The sequence below is a fragment of the Rhinatrema bivittatum genome, chromosome 9 (assembly GCF_901001135.1).
Source record: "Rhinatrema bivittatum chromosome 9, aRhiBiv1.1, whole genome shotgun sequence".
Taxonomy (NCBI): domain Eukaryota; kingdom Metazoa; phylum Chordata; class Amphibia; order Gymnophiona; family Rhinatrematidae; genus Rhinatrema; species Rhinatrema bivittatum.
Genome location: NC_042623.1, coordinates 163,143,183 through 163,158,744, shown reverse-complemented (window position 1 = coordinate 163,158,744; position 15,562 = coordinate 163,143,183). Strand labels below are relative to the sequence as shown.

Below are 15,562 nucleotides of genomic sequence, written 5' to 3'. Positions count from 1 at the left end.
GGGGAGGGTGGGGAGGGCACTGATATGGGTACTTTTTATTTTTAGTTTTCAGGATCAATCAGGGTGGTTGAGTACACTTTAGTTCTGTTTAATGTTTAGCATACAAGGAAGGTTTTGGAACCAGACATGGCTGGCTGATTTGAAGCTATCACTCAGTATTTTTTGCAATAGGGAGGGGTTAGAAGATACAGGTTTAGGGGGTACATTTCTCCCTTTTTGCTGGAATTAGGTCTGCAAGGTTGGCTGGGGGCATGGCAGAGTCTTATAACTTTCCCTCTAATTAATTTCTGCCTATACCTTTCTTACAATAAATGGCAGGGTAATCTCTTGAAATGTGAATGGTTTAGGTTCCCCTATCAAACGAAAGAAGTTTTTGTTCCAATTAAAGAAATATAGAGCTGCCATCGCCTGTTTACAACAAACTCATCTTACCTGGACAGAGAGCAAAAAGTTGGTGAGAGAATAGGTGTGTGTTATCAATTATTCAAAGTCCCACCTAAGTCTGGCATCTTAATTGGATTTATAAGAGCTCTGCTAGATGTGACTCAGGAAAAGCTCTTCACTCAAGAGAGAGATGACCTTATCAGCTATAGATAGGATAAAAATGAGTCATCAGATGTCAGCAGGGCATATGTCAGGGTTCTTAATCCTTAGGGATTCATTTGTATGCAGTACTTCTATGGCAAAGTGTCAGTTGAAGAGTCCAGTGGACCCTAAGATCTCATTGGATTCCAACCATTTCATCATCTCCGGAACCGCATCCACATCACCCAGTCTTTGAGCGACTCTGTTCATAACCATGGATGCCTCCAACCTGGTTGGGGAGCTCATATAGAACCCAGGGTCTCTGGTCTGCCCAGGTGAGTTTTCATAAGATAAATTTCCTTAACCTTAGGGGCAGTAAGGTATACTCTGAAGATATTCAGGGTTTGATTGGCCAATTAATTTGTCCTCATCCAAACAGACTTTCAGGTATCTGCTTTAGTTTAGTTTATTATATTTGATGGATCACCTTTCTTTAACTACAATCAAAATGATGTACAATTAAAATGGTTATCAAACAAAAATACAATTATACAATAAAATATAAAATAACAAAACTAAACATTCTCTAATAAGCAGGGAGGAACTAGATTGTATCTTTTGTGGTAGAAAACTATCTATATATGGCATTGGGCCATCTCTCACAGAATGGACCTCAAAGCCATATATTTAATGGGCAAGGTGATTGTCCTAGTGGACAGACCAACTCGTGTTGAACCCTTCACATGGTCTCTGGATAAAGTGGAGCACACATGTAGTAGCCCTATTTGCATCTTCTCTGAAAAGAAAGGTCCTTGAACTTCTGTTACAGGAGAGGAGTGTGTGGCAACTAGCTTTGGGTATAGTCACCCTAGAATATAAATGGGGCCTTCTGTAAGTTTATCATCCAATTATTCAGGTCACAAGACCTTGCATAAATTCAGAAGAGACAGGTTTGGGTCCTGCTCCTTCAGGAAATGGCCATCCAGGGATCCATTCAGGTTGGGGAATTCCCCAACACTGATCACTGAGGATCAAGGGCTGCTATATCACCCCAGCACTGGATATCAGGCTTTTACAGCCTGGGTGTGGAAAGGGTAGACCTAAAAACCTTGAGTCTGTACAGCAATGACTCATATTTTTCTGGCTTCCTAGAAGGATTTCCAGAGGAAATCCTAGGGTTTGGAGTGGAGGAGTTTTGCTGTGTAGTGAGGCAAAAGCCTAAATCCTTTCCCTTGTTTCACATAGAAATTGCTGAAGTATCATCTCCATCTCTCCAAGTCGAGTTAAAGAATCAACTCAAGGTTTGCCTCGGTGTAATCTGCATTTATCCACTACCATGTAGAAGGTACATCCATCTCTGTACATCCTTTAGTTGCCCATTTAATGAGGGGGCAGGCTTCAGTAGAAGATTCCCATCAAGCCTCCACTGTCATGGAATTTCAGTGTGACGCTCGACTAGCAGAGGGAAGCTCCTTTCAAGCCTCTGGATTCTTGTGAGCTGAAGTACCTGACTTGGAAGTCAAAATTTGGGTGGTGGTAAGTTTGGCATGTGGTGTCAGGGGGAGCTCTAGGTCCTAGAGACTTATCAACCTTATACAAGGCTTTTGCAATAAGGCGGTTCTTCACATGTATCCTAGGTCTCTGCCAGTGGTTGTGCCAATAACCACAAACATGAATGGATGTTGCAATTTAGTTTGCAAGAGAGTGTACTGTGTACAATTCTGGTCGCCGCATCTCAAAAAAGATATAATTGCAATGGAGAAGGTACAGAGAAGGGCTACCAAAATGATAAGGGGAATGGAACAGCTCCCCTATGAGGAAAGACTAAAGAGGTTAGGACTTTTCAGCTTGGAGAAGAGACGGCTGAGGGGGGATATGATATAGAGATGTTTAAAATCATGAGAGGTCTAGAACGGGTAGATGTGAATCGGTTATTTACTCTTTCGGATAATAGAAAGACCACGGGGCACTCCATGAAGTTAGCATGTGGCACATTTAAAACTAATCGGAGAAAGTTCTTTTTCACTCAATGCACAATTAAACTCTGGAATTTGTTGCCAGAGGATGTGGTTAGGGCAGTTAGTATAGCTGTGTTTAAAAAAGGATTGGATAAGTTCTTGGAGGGAGAAGTCCATTACCTGCTATTAAGTTCACTTAGAGAATAGCTACTGCCATTAGCAACGGTAATATGGAATAGACTTAGTTTTTGGGTACTTGCCAGGTTCTTATGGCCTGGATTGGCCACTGTTGGAAACAGGATGCTGGGATTGATGGACCCTTGGTCTGACCCAGTATGGCATGTTCTTATGTGATGATAATCTTTCTGGAGCGAACTGAAATCCTCAGATAATCCACCCAATAAGTCTGGAATTGCCATAGCTAGCAAATTGTGCCCCCCTTCTGTTATGCCCAGCAACCCTGAAACTGGTTGGGCTTGTCAGCACTCCAAGTTGAAGTCATGGTGGTATTGGTAGCAAAGCTAAAACATGGAGTTCTTTCCCCACGCTCATCTCACTACTGTTTCAACAGGGGCTCCCAACACTACAGTGAGTTTTTGTCTGGTGTGTCCTCTTTGAGGTGTAGAACCCAACTAATCCTTCCTAGGTCTTATTTGGTTCAGATTGCCATTAAAACAAAAAATGGAAAAACACAAAATGTTCAGATGGCCTGTCATCACCACAGTCTTGCCTGTTGGCACTGTTTTGGGGTTAGGTTTTTCCCTTTTCTTTTGTTTGAAGCAGCATATAGCTTAGGATTTGTCTTGTGAGGATTGCCATATTTCGTGTCCTCAGAGAAAATGGATTTTTCCGGTACTTACCTGTAATAGTGGTTCTCAGAAAACAGCAGGATGTCAGTCCTAAAACAAACAAAAAAAAAAAGCCCCCACCTCCTCTTGGAGTTAGTTTCTCTGAGCCTGTTTATCATGGTCTGAGGGGGCTCTGCTTGAGATGCTGGGTTGTGACCAGGGCTGCACATGTCCAGTGGGGTATGCTCAAAACTTCTAGAAGCTTTGAAGCTCAGATTCTGTGCCAGGTTCCATCTGATGAAGTCACCCACGTGTGAAGCCTGATATCCTGCTGTCCTCTGAGAACCACTGTTAACAGGTAAGTAGCTCCACTTTATTCCCCCTCCTCTAATTTTTTATTGGAAGGCAGCCCTTAGCTTAGGGATTCCCACTTCTGTGACCGATCCTCCTGCTTGCAATGGAGAACATTGAGTTGCTTACCTGTAACAGGTGTTCCCCATAGACAATAGGATAATCAGCCACACATACCCTCCCCTCTTTGGAATTGATTCTTCCGTTTCTGTGTAAGACTGGAGGGTATGAGGCAGCTGCACAGGAATGTCTGTGCATGTTCAGAAAAGCCTCCTAGGCTTTTCTGTGCTCTGAGGGAGCTTTTTCCATGTCAGTGTCATTAAATGATATTCACGAGTGGTTGATTATTCTGTGGTCTACAGAGGGCACCCATTACAGGTAAGCAACTCTTAAACTGAAGCATACAAAATGTAGTGCTATTCATGCTTCTATAATGCAGGCAGTTTCTGGCAAATGTGAGTAAAAGCAAGCTATGCTGATGGTTTCCATGTTTTGCTCTGTGCTTCTTGTGTAGGTATAAAGACTGTGTTTACTGGATCCAGTTGCAATGACATTGTTTGTACAGAGCAATGTGTGATGAGTGGGCACTTTGACAAGAAGATTCGTTTCTGGGATATAAGGTAAATTAATGAAGTTTGACACCTTATAAGCTAGTGACAAAAATACTTTATCCTCTGTAGTGTTATGTGACAACATATCAAAGTGTTGTGCAGATGTGGCCTCCATTCTCCTATATTGCTTGTATTTTTCTTGTTCTCACAAATTTCACTGTGTTAAGAGGTCAATGATGAATAGTAAAAGGTCTGACTGCACAAAAGATTCTGCCTCAACCCTGCTCCCAGCAGTTTTGGTTTCCTCCTATCGTGCCCGAGTTGTATTACAATAGGCCACTTGAAACTGCTGACAGATTGTGATGCTTTCAGTTCATGTCACCTGGAGTATTGAGGAGTCATGACAGTAACGAGCATCAGACAGAGCTAATCAAGGAGGAATTGGGGGTACCAGGGCAGTTAATCCATAGTGCATGATCACAAGTTTTCAAGCTGAGACCTCTTGTTAGGTAAATCATTTTTGGAGAGCTATCTGACTAAATCATATTATAACTGTACTTTTTATTTCTATGTAACTGGAACTGTCTAATGGAAAAGTATGTTTGTAAATCCAAGTCCTGCCTAGACTCAGCCTCCCAAGATGCCTTTCCACTGTGTGCGTAAAATTACATACATACAAGGTGTATGCTCCTAATTTTACATGCATAATGGGTAGGCAATTTCCAAAAGGTCCAATTCTATGGATAAAGTAATTTTTAACCTGCAGAAGTCCCTTTGAAAATTAACTTCACAATGCCTTTCTCTTAGTTCATTATACAAGAGGATGTGCTATCAACAGTCGCTCTTCAGTTGTTGCCTGGGGGGGTAGTATATGAAAAAGATGTGGATAAAAAGATTCAGGATTTCCTGGCTTGGCATCTAGCTAAGCTTTATACAGAGATGCCAGCTGTGTTGGCACCTTTCACTTCGATGCCTGTTACCTCTATACAGGCCAAACTTGAACTTTGAATCTTTTTATTTATTTAATAAGTCAGCAGCATTCTTTGGCATTGAACAGTCAGCATCTGTCCACCTCCAGGGCACATACTATTCGATATAGATGTAAACAGAAGAAAAACAAGAAGTAATCCATAAACTTAACCAGACTATAATATAATATGAAAGCACATTAGTAACATTAATCCCCAACAATGTATCATCAGAAGAGAACTAAACATATACATACATTGATACACCCAGATCAGACAATTTCTGAGATTCATTCTTTGATCTCATCATCTTCAGTACTTTTCAGCCTGTCATCAGCACCTTGTGTATTTACAGTGTATCTAGCAGTACTTGCAGCACCTCTACAAAGATGTGGGATGCACTTGTTCCATATGTAGATGCATGTTATGTCAATCATGGTAGGCACCAACATGCCTTGTAAGGGAGCGGAAAGCCAGTGCTTCATGATACAGTTATTGTGGCAGATTGCTGGAGTTTCTACATAACTGCTGATTTGTGGCATGTCATTAGATGGACACCCAGGCTGGCTAGCTGCATCTTCTGAGGGGATCCTGACTCTTGTGCCTAGTCCCTACCCTTGGACAACCGGGGTATTGCTTAGCCCGCAATGGATCTGCCTAGATGATTGTCTAATCAAGAGTAATTCATGTGCTTCAACAGTATAAGTTAAATTCACAGCTTCTGGAACATCTGGGTTCATCATAAACTATTCCAAATCCAATTTGAACCCATCACACTGGCTGGGGTGCGCTGAGCTTTGTTCATTTCCCAACAAGCAATTTCCTCTCCATTGATGGAATAAAGGATTTTATATGTTTGATGGGCAGTATATTCCACAACCAAATAAGCACAGCTCATAGTGCCTTCAGAAGGCTTCAATAGTGCATATTGTCTCTACGGCCCAATTCCACATGAGAGAGAACCATTGAACATTAAAATCTTAGTGGAAAGTTTCAAGAAATGCAAGTTAAGCTTTTGTTTCATGTATATTTATGTGACCAAGGCGCATAAAATGGACATCACTGAATCAGACATGTGTCAAATATAAGATTAACAAGAAATCTTAATACATAATTCTATGCTTTGTCCAATACTCTGTGATTTCTGGGAAGCAGGCCTGGCCTCTATAGAAAAGATCACTTCGGTTAAGCTCCCTTAGGGTGAAATAATGCTATTGGGATCTTTTGATTGAACTATAAAATTCTCTAAACTATATAAGAAACTTGTTTCAATTTCTTTCCTGTTAGCAAAATTTTTTATATTAAATTTTATTCTCCGGTATCAGCAAATGGCTGACTGGATGCAGTTGGAAAGACTCAATGTTTTGAGACTATTTAGTTTATATTCCGCTTTTCAGCTCTTAAAAGCGGATTACATTCAGGTACTGTAGGAATGTCCCTGCCCTCCGAGGGCCTACAATTTATTTGTTCCTGAAATAGAAATATATCCAGAGATTATCAAAATGCCTTAGTAACAAAGGGATAAGGATCTTCAGCTGCCAGCAGCAGTCTCACTCCACCTTCCTCTTACATCTCCTACCTGCTGATGACTCTGAACTCTACCATCAGCACCTTCATAAGCTGTTCCCTCCGTCATCCTTTCAACACCAATGCTTCCATCTAAGCTGCAACTGGTGAAGACAGAGGTGCCTGCTGTGACGCTGAGATGAATGCTGGAGAAGGACTACTCCTGGCGTTGGGGCTGAGCAATACATATGTGTCCACCTCTAGCCAATGCACTGTTTCTTCAGCACCAGCGGCAATAAAGCTTTCACACAACATAGGAGACACCTGAAAAAGCTCCAGAATTGAATGCTGCTATATCAGGGTAGGAAGCGGATGACTAGGGGGAACCTTCCACAGCTTCCAATTGACCATACTAAGAAATGAGCAAGGGGGGGGAACAGGACAAACTGCAATGGAGCTCCTCTAAGCCTTCTCATAACACCATCTTGGTAGCTTTTAAAGGATAATGTAATGACTGATCATTTACCCCCGCACCAAGTTATCCTAACAATGGGTTCATCATTTGTGGGCCAAGGAGCACACAGCCAAGGCCTTTGAATTTAAAGTCATTGTTCCCCAAGATATAAATCAATCTCCTAGAATTCTGAGCAATCCCAACATGCTCACAGCTTTCCAGCATCTGATATCCAACAATTCCCTGTACGTACCCAGATCAGTCCAGACTCCTGGGTTTTGCATCCCCTCCAGCAGACGGAGACAGAGAAGTTTGAACGGACTCTGCCTTATACCCTGAGGTGCCACCTTGAGCCTGTCAGTATTTCTCTGTCTCCAGCAGATGGTGGAAGTGCAATCCTTTCAGTCTGGATTAGCTAGGAATATTTAAAAATATAGACCATGGACCTGATGGTGACATTTTGCAATGCCAAGGCCCCCCGATTCTTCAATTGACGCAGAGGGCGTAGATGCCCTGGTCCTTCCCTGGCCGACGGACATTCTGCTGCATGTGTTTCCACCTTGGCCATTGGTCAGCAAGATGCTGCGTCACATCGAAGCTCATCCGGGCGAAGTAGTGCTAGTGGCGCCCGAGTGGCCGCGTCACCCATGGTTTGCGGACCTCTTGCAGGTTTCATCCGTCTCCGAACCTTCTGCACCAAGGCCCCGTTTATTTACAAGAGGCAGATCGCTTCTGTCTAGCGGCATGGCTTTTGAAAAACAGATTAAGGAGTAAGGGTTACTCGGATGTAGTGATTGCCACGCTCTTACAATCTCTCAAACCTTCTACCTCCATGGCATATGTCAGAGTTTGGGGTGTTTTTGAGACCTGGTGTCTGGACCACGAGGTGGAGCCGTCCAGGGCTTCGGTTGCGGATGTTTTGGCCTTTTTGCAGGCAAGGCTGGTTAAGGAGTTGACCTTTAATTCCCTAAGAGTCCAGGTGGCTGCCCTTGGTTGTTTTCGGGGTAAGGTGCACGGCGTTGCCCTAGCATCCATCCAGATGTAGCTTGTTTTTTGCATGGGGCCAAGTATCTGCGTCCTCCAGTTTGGAACCCCTGTCTCTTGTGGAAGCTGAATCTGGTCCTCCGCACCCTTTGTAATGCGCCTTTCGAGCCGTTGAAGCAAGTGACTCTGAAGGATCTGACCTTGAAAGTGGTAGTCTTAGTGGCTATCTCCTCAGCAAGGCGTGTGTTGGAGCTTCAGGCCTTATCTTGCAGGGAGCCCTTTCTACAGTTTGCAGAGGCAGGGGTCTCCTTGCGGATGGTTCCCTCCTTTCTTCCGAAAGTGGTGTCCTCTTTTCATTTGAATCAGTCGGTGGAGCTCCCTGCCTTTGCAGACCTGGATTCTTCTACTCCTGAGTCTAGGGATCTGCGGAAGTTGGACGTGAAACGAGCACTATTGCGTTACTTGGAGGTTATGAATAGTTTCCGTCTCTCGGACCATCTTTTCGTCCTGTGGAGTGGCCCCAGGAAGGGTCAAAAAGCTTCAAGGACTATTATTGCGCATTGGCTAAAGGAAGCTATTGTCTCAGCATATCTAGTTCAGGGCCGTCCGATCCCGATTGGTCTTCGGGCTCATTCTACTCGTTCGCAAGCGGCCTTGTGGGCAGAATGTCAATAGGTGTCGCCACAGGAGATTTGTAGGGCGGCTACTTGGAAATCTACACACACTTTTGCCAGGCATTATCACCTGGATGTCCGAGCCCCAGAGCCCGGTTCTTTCAGGGCTAGTGTGCTCCGAGCGGGACTCTCTCGGTCCCACTCTGGGTAGGGAAGCTTTGGTACATCACAGGGGTCTGGACTGATCCAGGTATATACAGGGAAAGGAAAATTGGTTCTTACTTGCTAATTTTTGTTCCTGTAGTACCATGGATCAGTCCAGAGTCCCACCCATTTCAGAGTTGGGGGAAACTGTCAGATTTTATCAAATGTTCTATTTTATGCCTTTTAGTGCTATGTTTAACTTAATTAATTATTCTTATTGTTTTATTAATTTTAATGTATTTCATGTTTCTTATTTGTTTTTTAACCAATTGTAAACCGTAAAGATAGAATCATGTGTTCTGACTCACGGTATATAAGAAATGCATAAATAAATAAATAAATATAGTGTATGCCCCCCCCTTGCAGGGTGTGAGTATGGGCATGGTTTGTTAGTAACATTACAGGTTTCATTCCCTCTGCTCTTTGGGGGAAGTTTTGTTATAGTGGAAGTTATGGTTTAACCTTTCTGCTTGGGTGCAGTGTAATACTGACAGGCTCTAGGTGGCACCTTAGTGTATAAGGCAGAGTCCGTTCAAACTTCTTTGTCTCCATCTGCTGGAGGGTGGCAAGACCCAGGAGTCTGTAATGATCCGTGGTACTACAGGAATGAAACTTAGCAGATAAGAACCAATTTTCCTTTATGTATGTCTTGCTGTGATCCGCCCTGAACCATGGGAAGTGAGCGGAATATAAATCTTTTAAATAAATAAAAATTGTCTTAGTTCAAACAATCAGGTGGCTATGTTCTACTTCCCTTCCCCTATGTTTAGAGACCATCAGAATTTGGAAATGGACTATAGCTCACATATCCATTCTCTGGATCATTTATCAGGAAAGGAGAATGTAATAGTGGAAAGACTCACCCAGGTCCTTCACTCTGAGTGGTCTCTGGACCAACAAGTGGCAAACCTCATCTTTCTCTGCTAGGGACTCTGGAGATGGACTTGTTTGCCACCAAATTCATCAAGTTTCATGCATTCTACTCCAGAAGGAACTTGCAACACAGCCTAGCATTGAATGCCTTCCCTTTCCACTGGGGGACTGAAACCTTTATATTTGCCATCCATTACTACTCATAGCCAAGACCTGAGTAAAAACTAAAGAAAGAATAAGGAACTATGGCACTAATAGATCCATTCTGTCCCAGACAGGTATTGTCTCCTCTTGTCCTTCAATTGTCTATAAGGGAACCAAGTCAGTTGAAGCCTTTTCCAACTTTTGTGTCACATAATTAAGGCATCTTGCTTCATCCAACATCCACTACTTTGCTCTGATAGTTTGAATGCTAAAAATTAATTTATTCCAGCTGTTAAAACACTTTCTCAGGTGTTTCTCGCATCAAGGAAACTTTTAGCCAGATCTTATGTTTTCATCATAAGATGTAGACACAAGCATGTAACACACTGGTATAGCTGAATATTCTACAAAAAATGTTTCTTTTTTTTTAGTTATACTTAAAAAGGTTTTAGTAATATATTTTGTTATTCCAAAGCAACAGTGGTTTCATAACAAAGAATATTCTTTTTTAGAAAGGGAAAACCTCAGACAGCAGCCATAGAAACTTTCACAGCTGTTATGTATCAGGCTTGCAAGTAAGCTGCCACCACAGGAAAAGAAAATCCTTTGAATGGGATTCTATAATTGTAAAGCCTCAATTAGAGAGCATTTACTCCAAAATTCTTTCAGTGTTCAACTTTTTGTAAAATTATTCCAACATGTTCTGCTTCAAACACTTGTGCTTTACATAAATCACAATTAGACCAATACAGTAAACTTGTGCAGAAAACGGGCTCTCTGTGTTGAGCGCCCGCTTTCCTAACACGCCCCCAGCCACCGTATTTAAATGAGGGGTCATGCTAAAACGGAGGCGCTAGGGACAATAGCATGCCCCTAGTGCCTCCTTAGCAGCGGAAGCCCAGGAGAGCTGGCTGTCATGGGGTTTGGAAAACGGACGCTCAATTTTACGAGTGTCTGTTTTCCTAACCTGACACACCGGCACACTTTTTATTTATTTATTTATTTATTTTAACCTTTTGGTTCCTTCGACTTAATATCGCCACGATATTAAATCGGAGGATGTACAGAAAAGCAGAATTTTCTGCTTTTCTGTACACTTTATTGGGCTGCTAGAAATTAATGCCTGCTCTTGGGCAGGCGTTAATTTCTGAGCGTAAAAGTGCATATCAAGCGCAGTTTTGTTTTTGGGGGGTTTTTTCTATATCTGGGGGCGAATGACTAATAGCCTGATCAACATGCACGTTGAGCGATTCAATGCACGAGAGAACTTGAATCAAAACTCGGATGCATAGAAAAACATTTTAATTGTAAATCTTTCAAAGTCTACACAAAACTAGAAATCACAATGTGCATAATAAAGCACAAATAATAGACCTTTTGTTAATGAAAAAAATCGTCTGGTATGCGATTTAATTATTTAATTGTGGGTAAGCACACACGTACAAGCAATATTCACAAAGATTCCATAAAAACGAAACTTATGAATCTGATTGTTTCAAAAATTATTTCCCAATGCTTATTCCAAACTGTTTTAAAGATAGAGATGAATATATTTAAATAATATATTTAAAATTGGAGGGAAAAGACTTCAGATGCTGATTCACAGGCTACCACCCTATGAGTCTGTTGATAGGGCAAAATCAATAATCTCAAAAAACCTCCGAATTTATTAGCACGGCTCTATCAGCAATCCATTTAATTTTCTTTTTTTCTTTTTTTTCCTCCAAAAATAGTCTCTGATTTTAACATTACTCAATCTACTGTACTACCTTTCTTCTTTCTCAAACCTCACACTCCTAGGCTGAATCTGCCCCTATGTACCTTAGATTGTAAAGTTCAGAATCTTTTTACATTGACAGAATTACAGATGTTAGAAAGTCCAACCAGCAGTTTCTCTTTTGACTAGCAGTCACAAAATGTAAAATTGCAAACTGTATCTGACTGTATCTCCTTTTTCTTATGTCAAAGCAGACCTCTCTGAAAAAAGGCATGTAAAAACCACAATTTGACCCATTGCTCAATCTACTTTGTTTAGTTAGCTCCTCATGAAGACATTTTTCTGAAAATCAAGATTTACTTCACTTTTAATCCAGTTTGTGTTTGTGGTCCTGCTCTTGGCTCTTCCCCCATTGAATACTGAACAGAAATATTTGTTAAGCAATTTTGCTTTTTCCTGGCGGCCTCTACATATTTCTCTCCTTCACCTTTGAGTCTCATAATGTCACTTTTGCATTTCTTCCTAAAATATCAGAAAAAATTCTTGTCCTATTTTTTTTTTACCATATTTGTTGTTTCTTCTATTTGCATCTTTAAATTGACTACTTTTCCAGCTCTTTTAGGTTGTCCAGGTATTATCACCTGGCTTCCTCTTTCTGCGATCTCTTGTTTATGAATGCTAACATTTTTCCTTACTTTTTCAGCAACTTCTTCAGAAAACCACAGTGGTGTTTTTTTTTCCCGCTTTTCTTTTATTACTTAACAAAAATGTTAGTTGCTCTTATAATATGTCCATTTAGTTTTTTGCTTTTTGGTCTTTTTCTAGATTTTCCCATTCGGCTAATGACTTCTTTCTTCAGGTACACCTCATTTTAACAAAGCTAGTTTTTCTGTCTAGGATCCTCGCCTTCACTGCCTACACTCACCGGATCCCAGATGATTGTCCACTATAATATCAGAAGCATTGTCCCTGTTGGTAAGAACCAGGTCCAGTATTGCCGCCTCCTCTGTGGGTTCCTGTACCCGTTGATGAAACAGTTCTTCCTGTGAAGAATCCAGGATCTCCCTGCTTCTAGATGACACAGCAGTCAGGAGTCCCAGTCAACATCCGGCAGATTGAAATCCCCTAGCAATAGCACTTCCCTTTCATAGCAATTTTGTGAACATCCTTCATTAAATCTTTTGTTTGCAGTGAAGGTCTGTATATTACACCAATATAAATAGATGTTCCATTCCCTTTTTCCTGATTAACCTACAGTGGCCACCTCCTTACCTCATAAACCCTGCAATTCTGTTGTCTTAATATTTTTTTACATTTCGGTCTTTAAAGCTAGAAATTACAACCCAATAAAAATAAAGGAAGATTCAAACATGTTCAACTCCAATTTTACTTTACCAACAGTTTAATTTTAATTTGGAATTTGCAGATTAGATTAGGACTGTGTATTTACTGATTAGAAGAATAAGGTTTTATTTTAAGCATATACTTAAAGGCAGTGAAGCCTTGATTCTTAGCCGAATGAAATTAAGACCTGAGTTACTAATACTGTGTATATATTGGGGTTTTTTGCTGCCAGAATTTTTAATGTAAATTTAAAGCTAAAATTGGTTGCTTTTTAGTTTTTACTTTAGATAAATTGATTTTGCTTTGTTACAGTTACACCTGAATTGATGGCAATTAATCTAAAATTGTATATGTTCTAGGACAGAGAGCATAGTGCGAGAACTAGAGCTACAAGGTCGCATCACAGCCCTGGATCTGAATCCAGAAAGAACAGATCTCTTAAGCTGCTCTCGCGATGACCTGTTAAATATTATTGATCTGCGTGCCAGCACAGTTAGACAAACCTTCAAGTAAGTAAATCACCCCTGAACTATTGGAAAGGTGTGCTAGGCCATCCTGTGCAAATAAAATTACCACCACCCTGTGTTGAAAAAGATCTAAGACTGTTTCACTTTTGTGTATTTAATGCTAAGAATGTTCAGACTCTGTGTGTTACATTTGTGTACCACCCTTTCTAAAATGAGCATCATTAATAGTCATAATGCCGGGCCATAAGAACTATTAAGTGCCAAGTCAGAGAATCTTGTTCCACTTTTTGAGATGTTAGTTCTCACACCAATTGGCTTTACAGATGTTTGAGATAAACATGTTCTTTTTTTTTTTTTTTTTTTGCTGCATAAACAAGAAAATACCTCTTGAATCTCTATCCAGTCAGATTTCATATTAAAATTTCACTACTGCTTCTTCTTCTAGATTTTTGTTACTTTTGTATTTGCCATGCTTTATCAGTAACAGTTTAGTACTTTCATTCCTCGACTAACTTTTATGTCAGTTGCTATGTTGTATCAAAGCATGTCAAGTATATCAGTCACGTGTTTTCGTTTTCCTTCCAGTGCTTTCATATTCTTACACTTACTTCCAGCCTTGGTTTATATCTTGCCAAGGTTCTGGCAAAGCACACAAACAGCTTCAAGAATTGTGTGCTGTAGATGTACGAGTTCATACTGAAGGCCATGTTTGTTGTCATTTTCGTCTGAAAGTCTACAAAACTGCTGTGCTACTGACAGCAGGAAGTTGGCACTGCCAGCAGCAGGGAGTTCCTTGGGATCCAAGAATTGCAAATTAAAATTTCCTGGCACCCAGACAGATGAATTCAGAACCTCTACCAGCAGATGGATATGGAGCAAAGCTGACTTCACAGTATATATATACTCCTGCAGTGACATCAGCCTGCCCGTATTCTCCGTCTCCAACAGATGATTGATATGCATCTCACTACTGGAGATTGCTTCAGATTTTAGAAGGAGAAATAAAAGGAAAATTAATTTGCCCCGCTCTCCTGCAGTGATAACAAATGGTCCCTCCCCCAGTTGAGAATTCCTGAGGTGATTTCCGTGGTCCCTCAGAATGAGTGCCTTGATCCGGTAGCTGGTTTTTCAACCAGTGTGGACTTAGCTGTTTAAACAGCTGAAAAGCAGTTGGTGCTGGAAGCCGAGTGTGGCAGTGACAGCATATGCCATCTCCCCCCACAGCTGTAGACAGTCTCTGTACTCAGCTGGGAAAGGATGAGCTCAGGTAAGGTTTTTGATTAAAAAAAAAGAGTAAGGAAGAAATAGAGACAGAAGGAGGGTTTTGTTTAGGGCTTCTTCCTTCCCTGGGTCTCCGTGCTCGGCACGCTGTTCTGACGTTCTTCCTTCCCCAAGGGGGAGGTTAAGGGATGTGAGCAGTCTGGCGGGTTGAGCAGCCTCTATTGGCTAGACCCCGCTCTGAGGCTTTTTCACTGTGCGCCACATGGTAGGCCGCGGTGGTGTTTTCTTGTGCTTTAGCCTGCACATTAGGCTGCCCTCTTCAGGACCGTCGGTTCGGACAGTGCGTCTAGCTGTGCATCCAGGTTGTGCGCCCAGTTTTGGCATGGATTCTTCTGCCTTTTCTTGGGTAGAATTTTTTCAAGGATTTCAGTCCTTTCTTCAGGCACAGTCCTCAGCCCAGTCCAATCCTACCAGGGCAGAGCCACAGCCCGGTAATGCTGTTAAGCGCCTAAGTATACCTAGATCAGCAGCAGAACTTTCCGATAAGGACCCGGATGTCACGGATGACGAGGCCGAACCTGTCTCTGTGGAGGATGGGAAAACCGGGACTAGAACTGTACAGGACTATGTTGTGGTTCTTTCATAGAGATGAGCTGCTGGCTTTTAGTTCCCAGACTTTGAAAATGCTCGGAGTACCTGGGGTGGATTACCATTCTGAGCCAAAGAAAAATCCCATTTTGGTTTCCTTGTGTGAAACCTCGCTGTTTTTTCCCCTGTGAATGGAGGCCATTCAAGAATTGATTGATCTTGAGTGGGGCACCCCGGAATCTAATTTCATAGGAGGTTGGGTTTTGGAAGGCCTGTACCCTTTGGATCCAGTGGTGAGAGCGCAT

At 41.7% G+C, this 15,562-nt stretch overlaps 1 protein-coding gene and 1 non-coding gene across 10 annotated transcripts in view; both read left to right on the top strand.

The window, feature by feature from the left end:
• Positions 1–15,562, top strand: part of ATG16L1 (autophagy related 16 like 1) — a 254,894-nt gene that overhangs the window by 207,718 nt on the left and 31,614 nt on the right. For all 9 annotated transcript variants that reach the window (XM_029617424.1, XM_029617422.1, XM_029617421.1 and 6 more), the window contains 2 exons: positions 4,137–4,242; positions 13,341–13,490. In XM_029617424.1, the coding sequence (XP_029473284.1) occupies positions 4,137–4,242; positions 13,341–13,490 (256 nt within the window). The remainder of the gene's footprint in view (positions 1–4,136; positions 4,243–13,340; positions 13,491–15,562) is intronic.
• On the top strand, positions 4,402–4,673 carry LOC115099677. Its single transcript, XR_003858852.1, has one exon.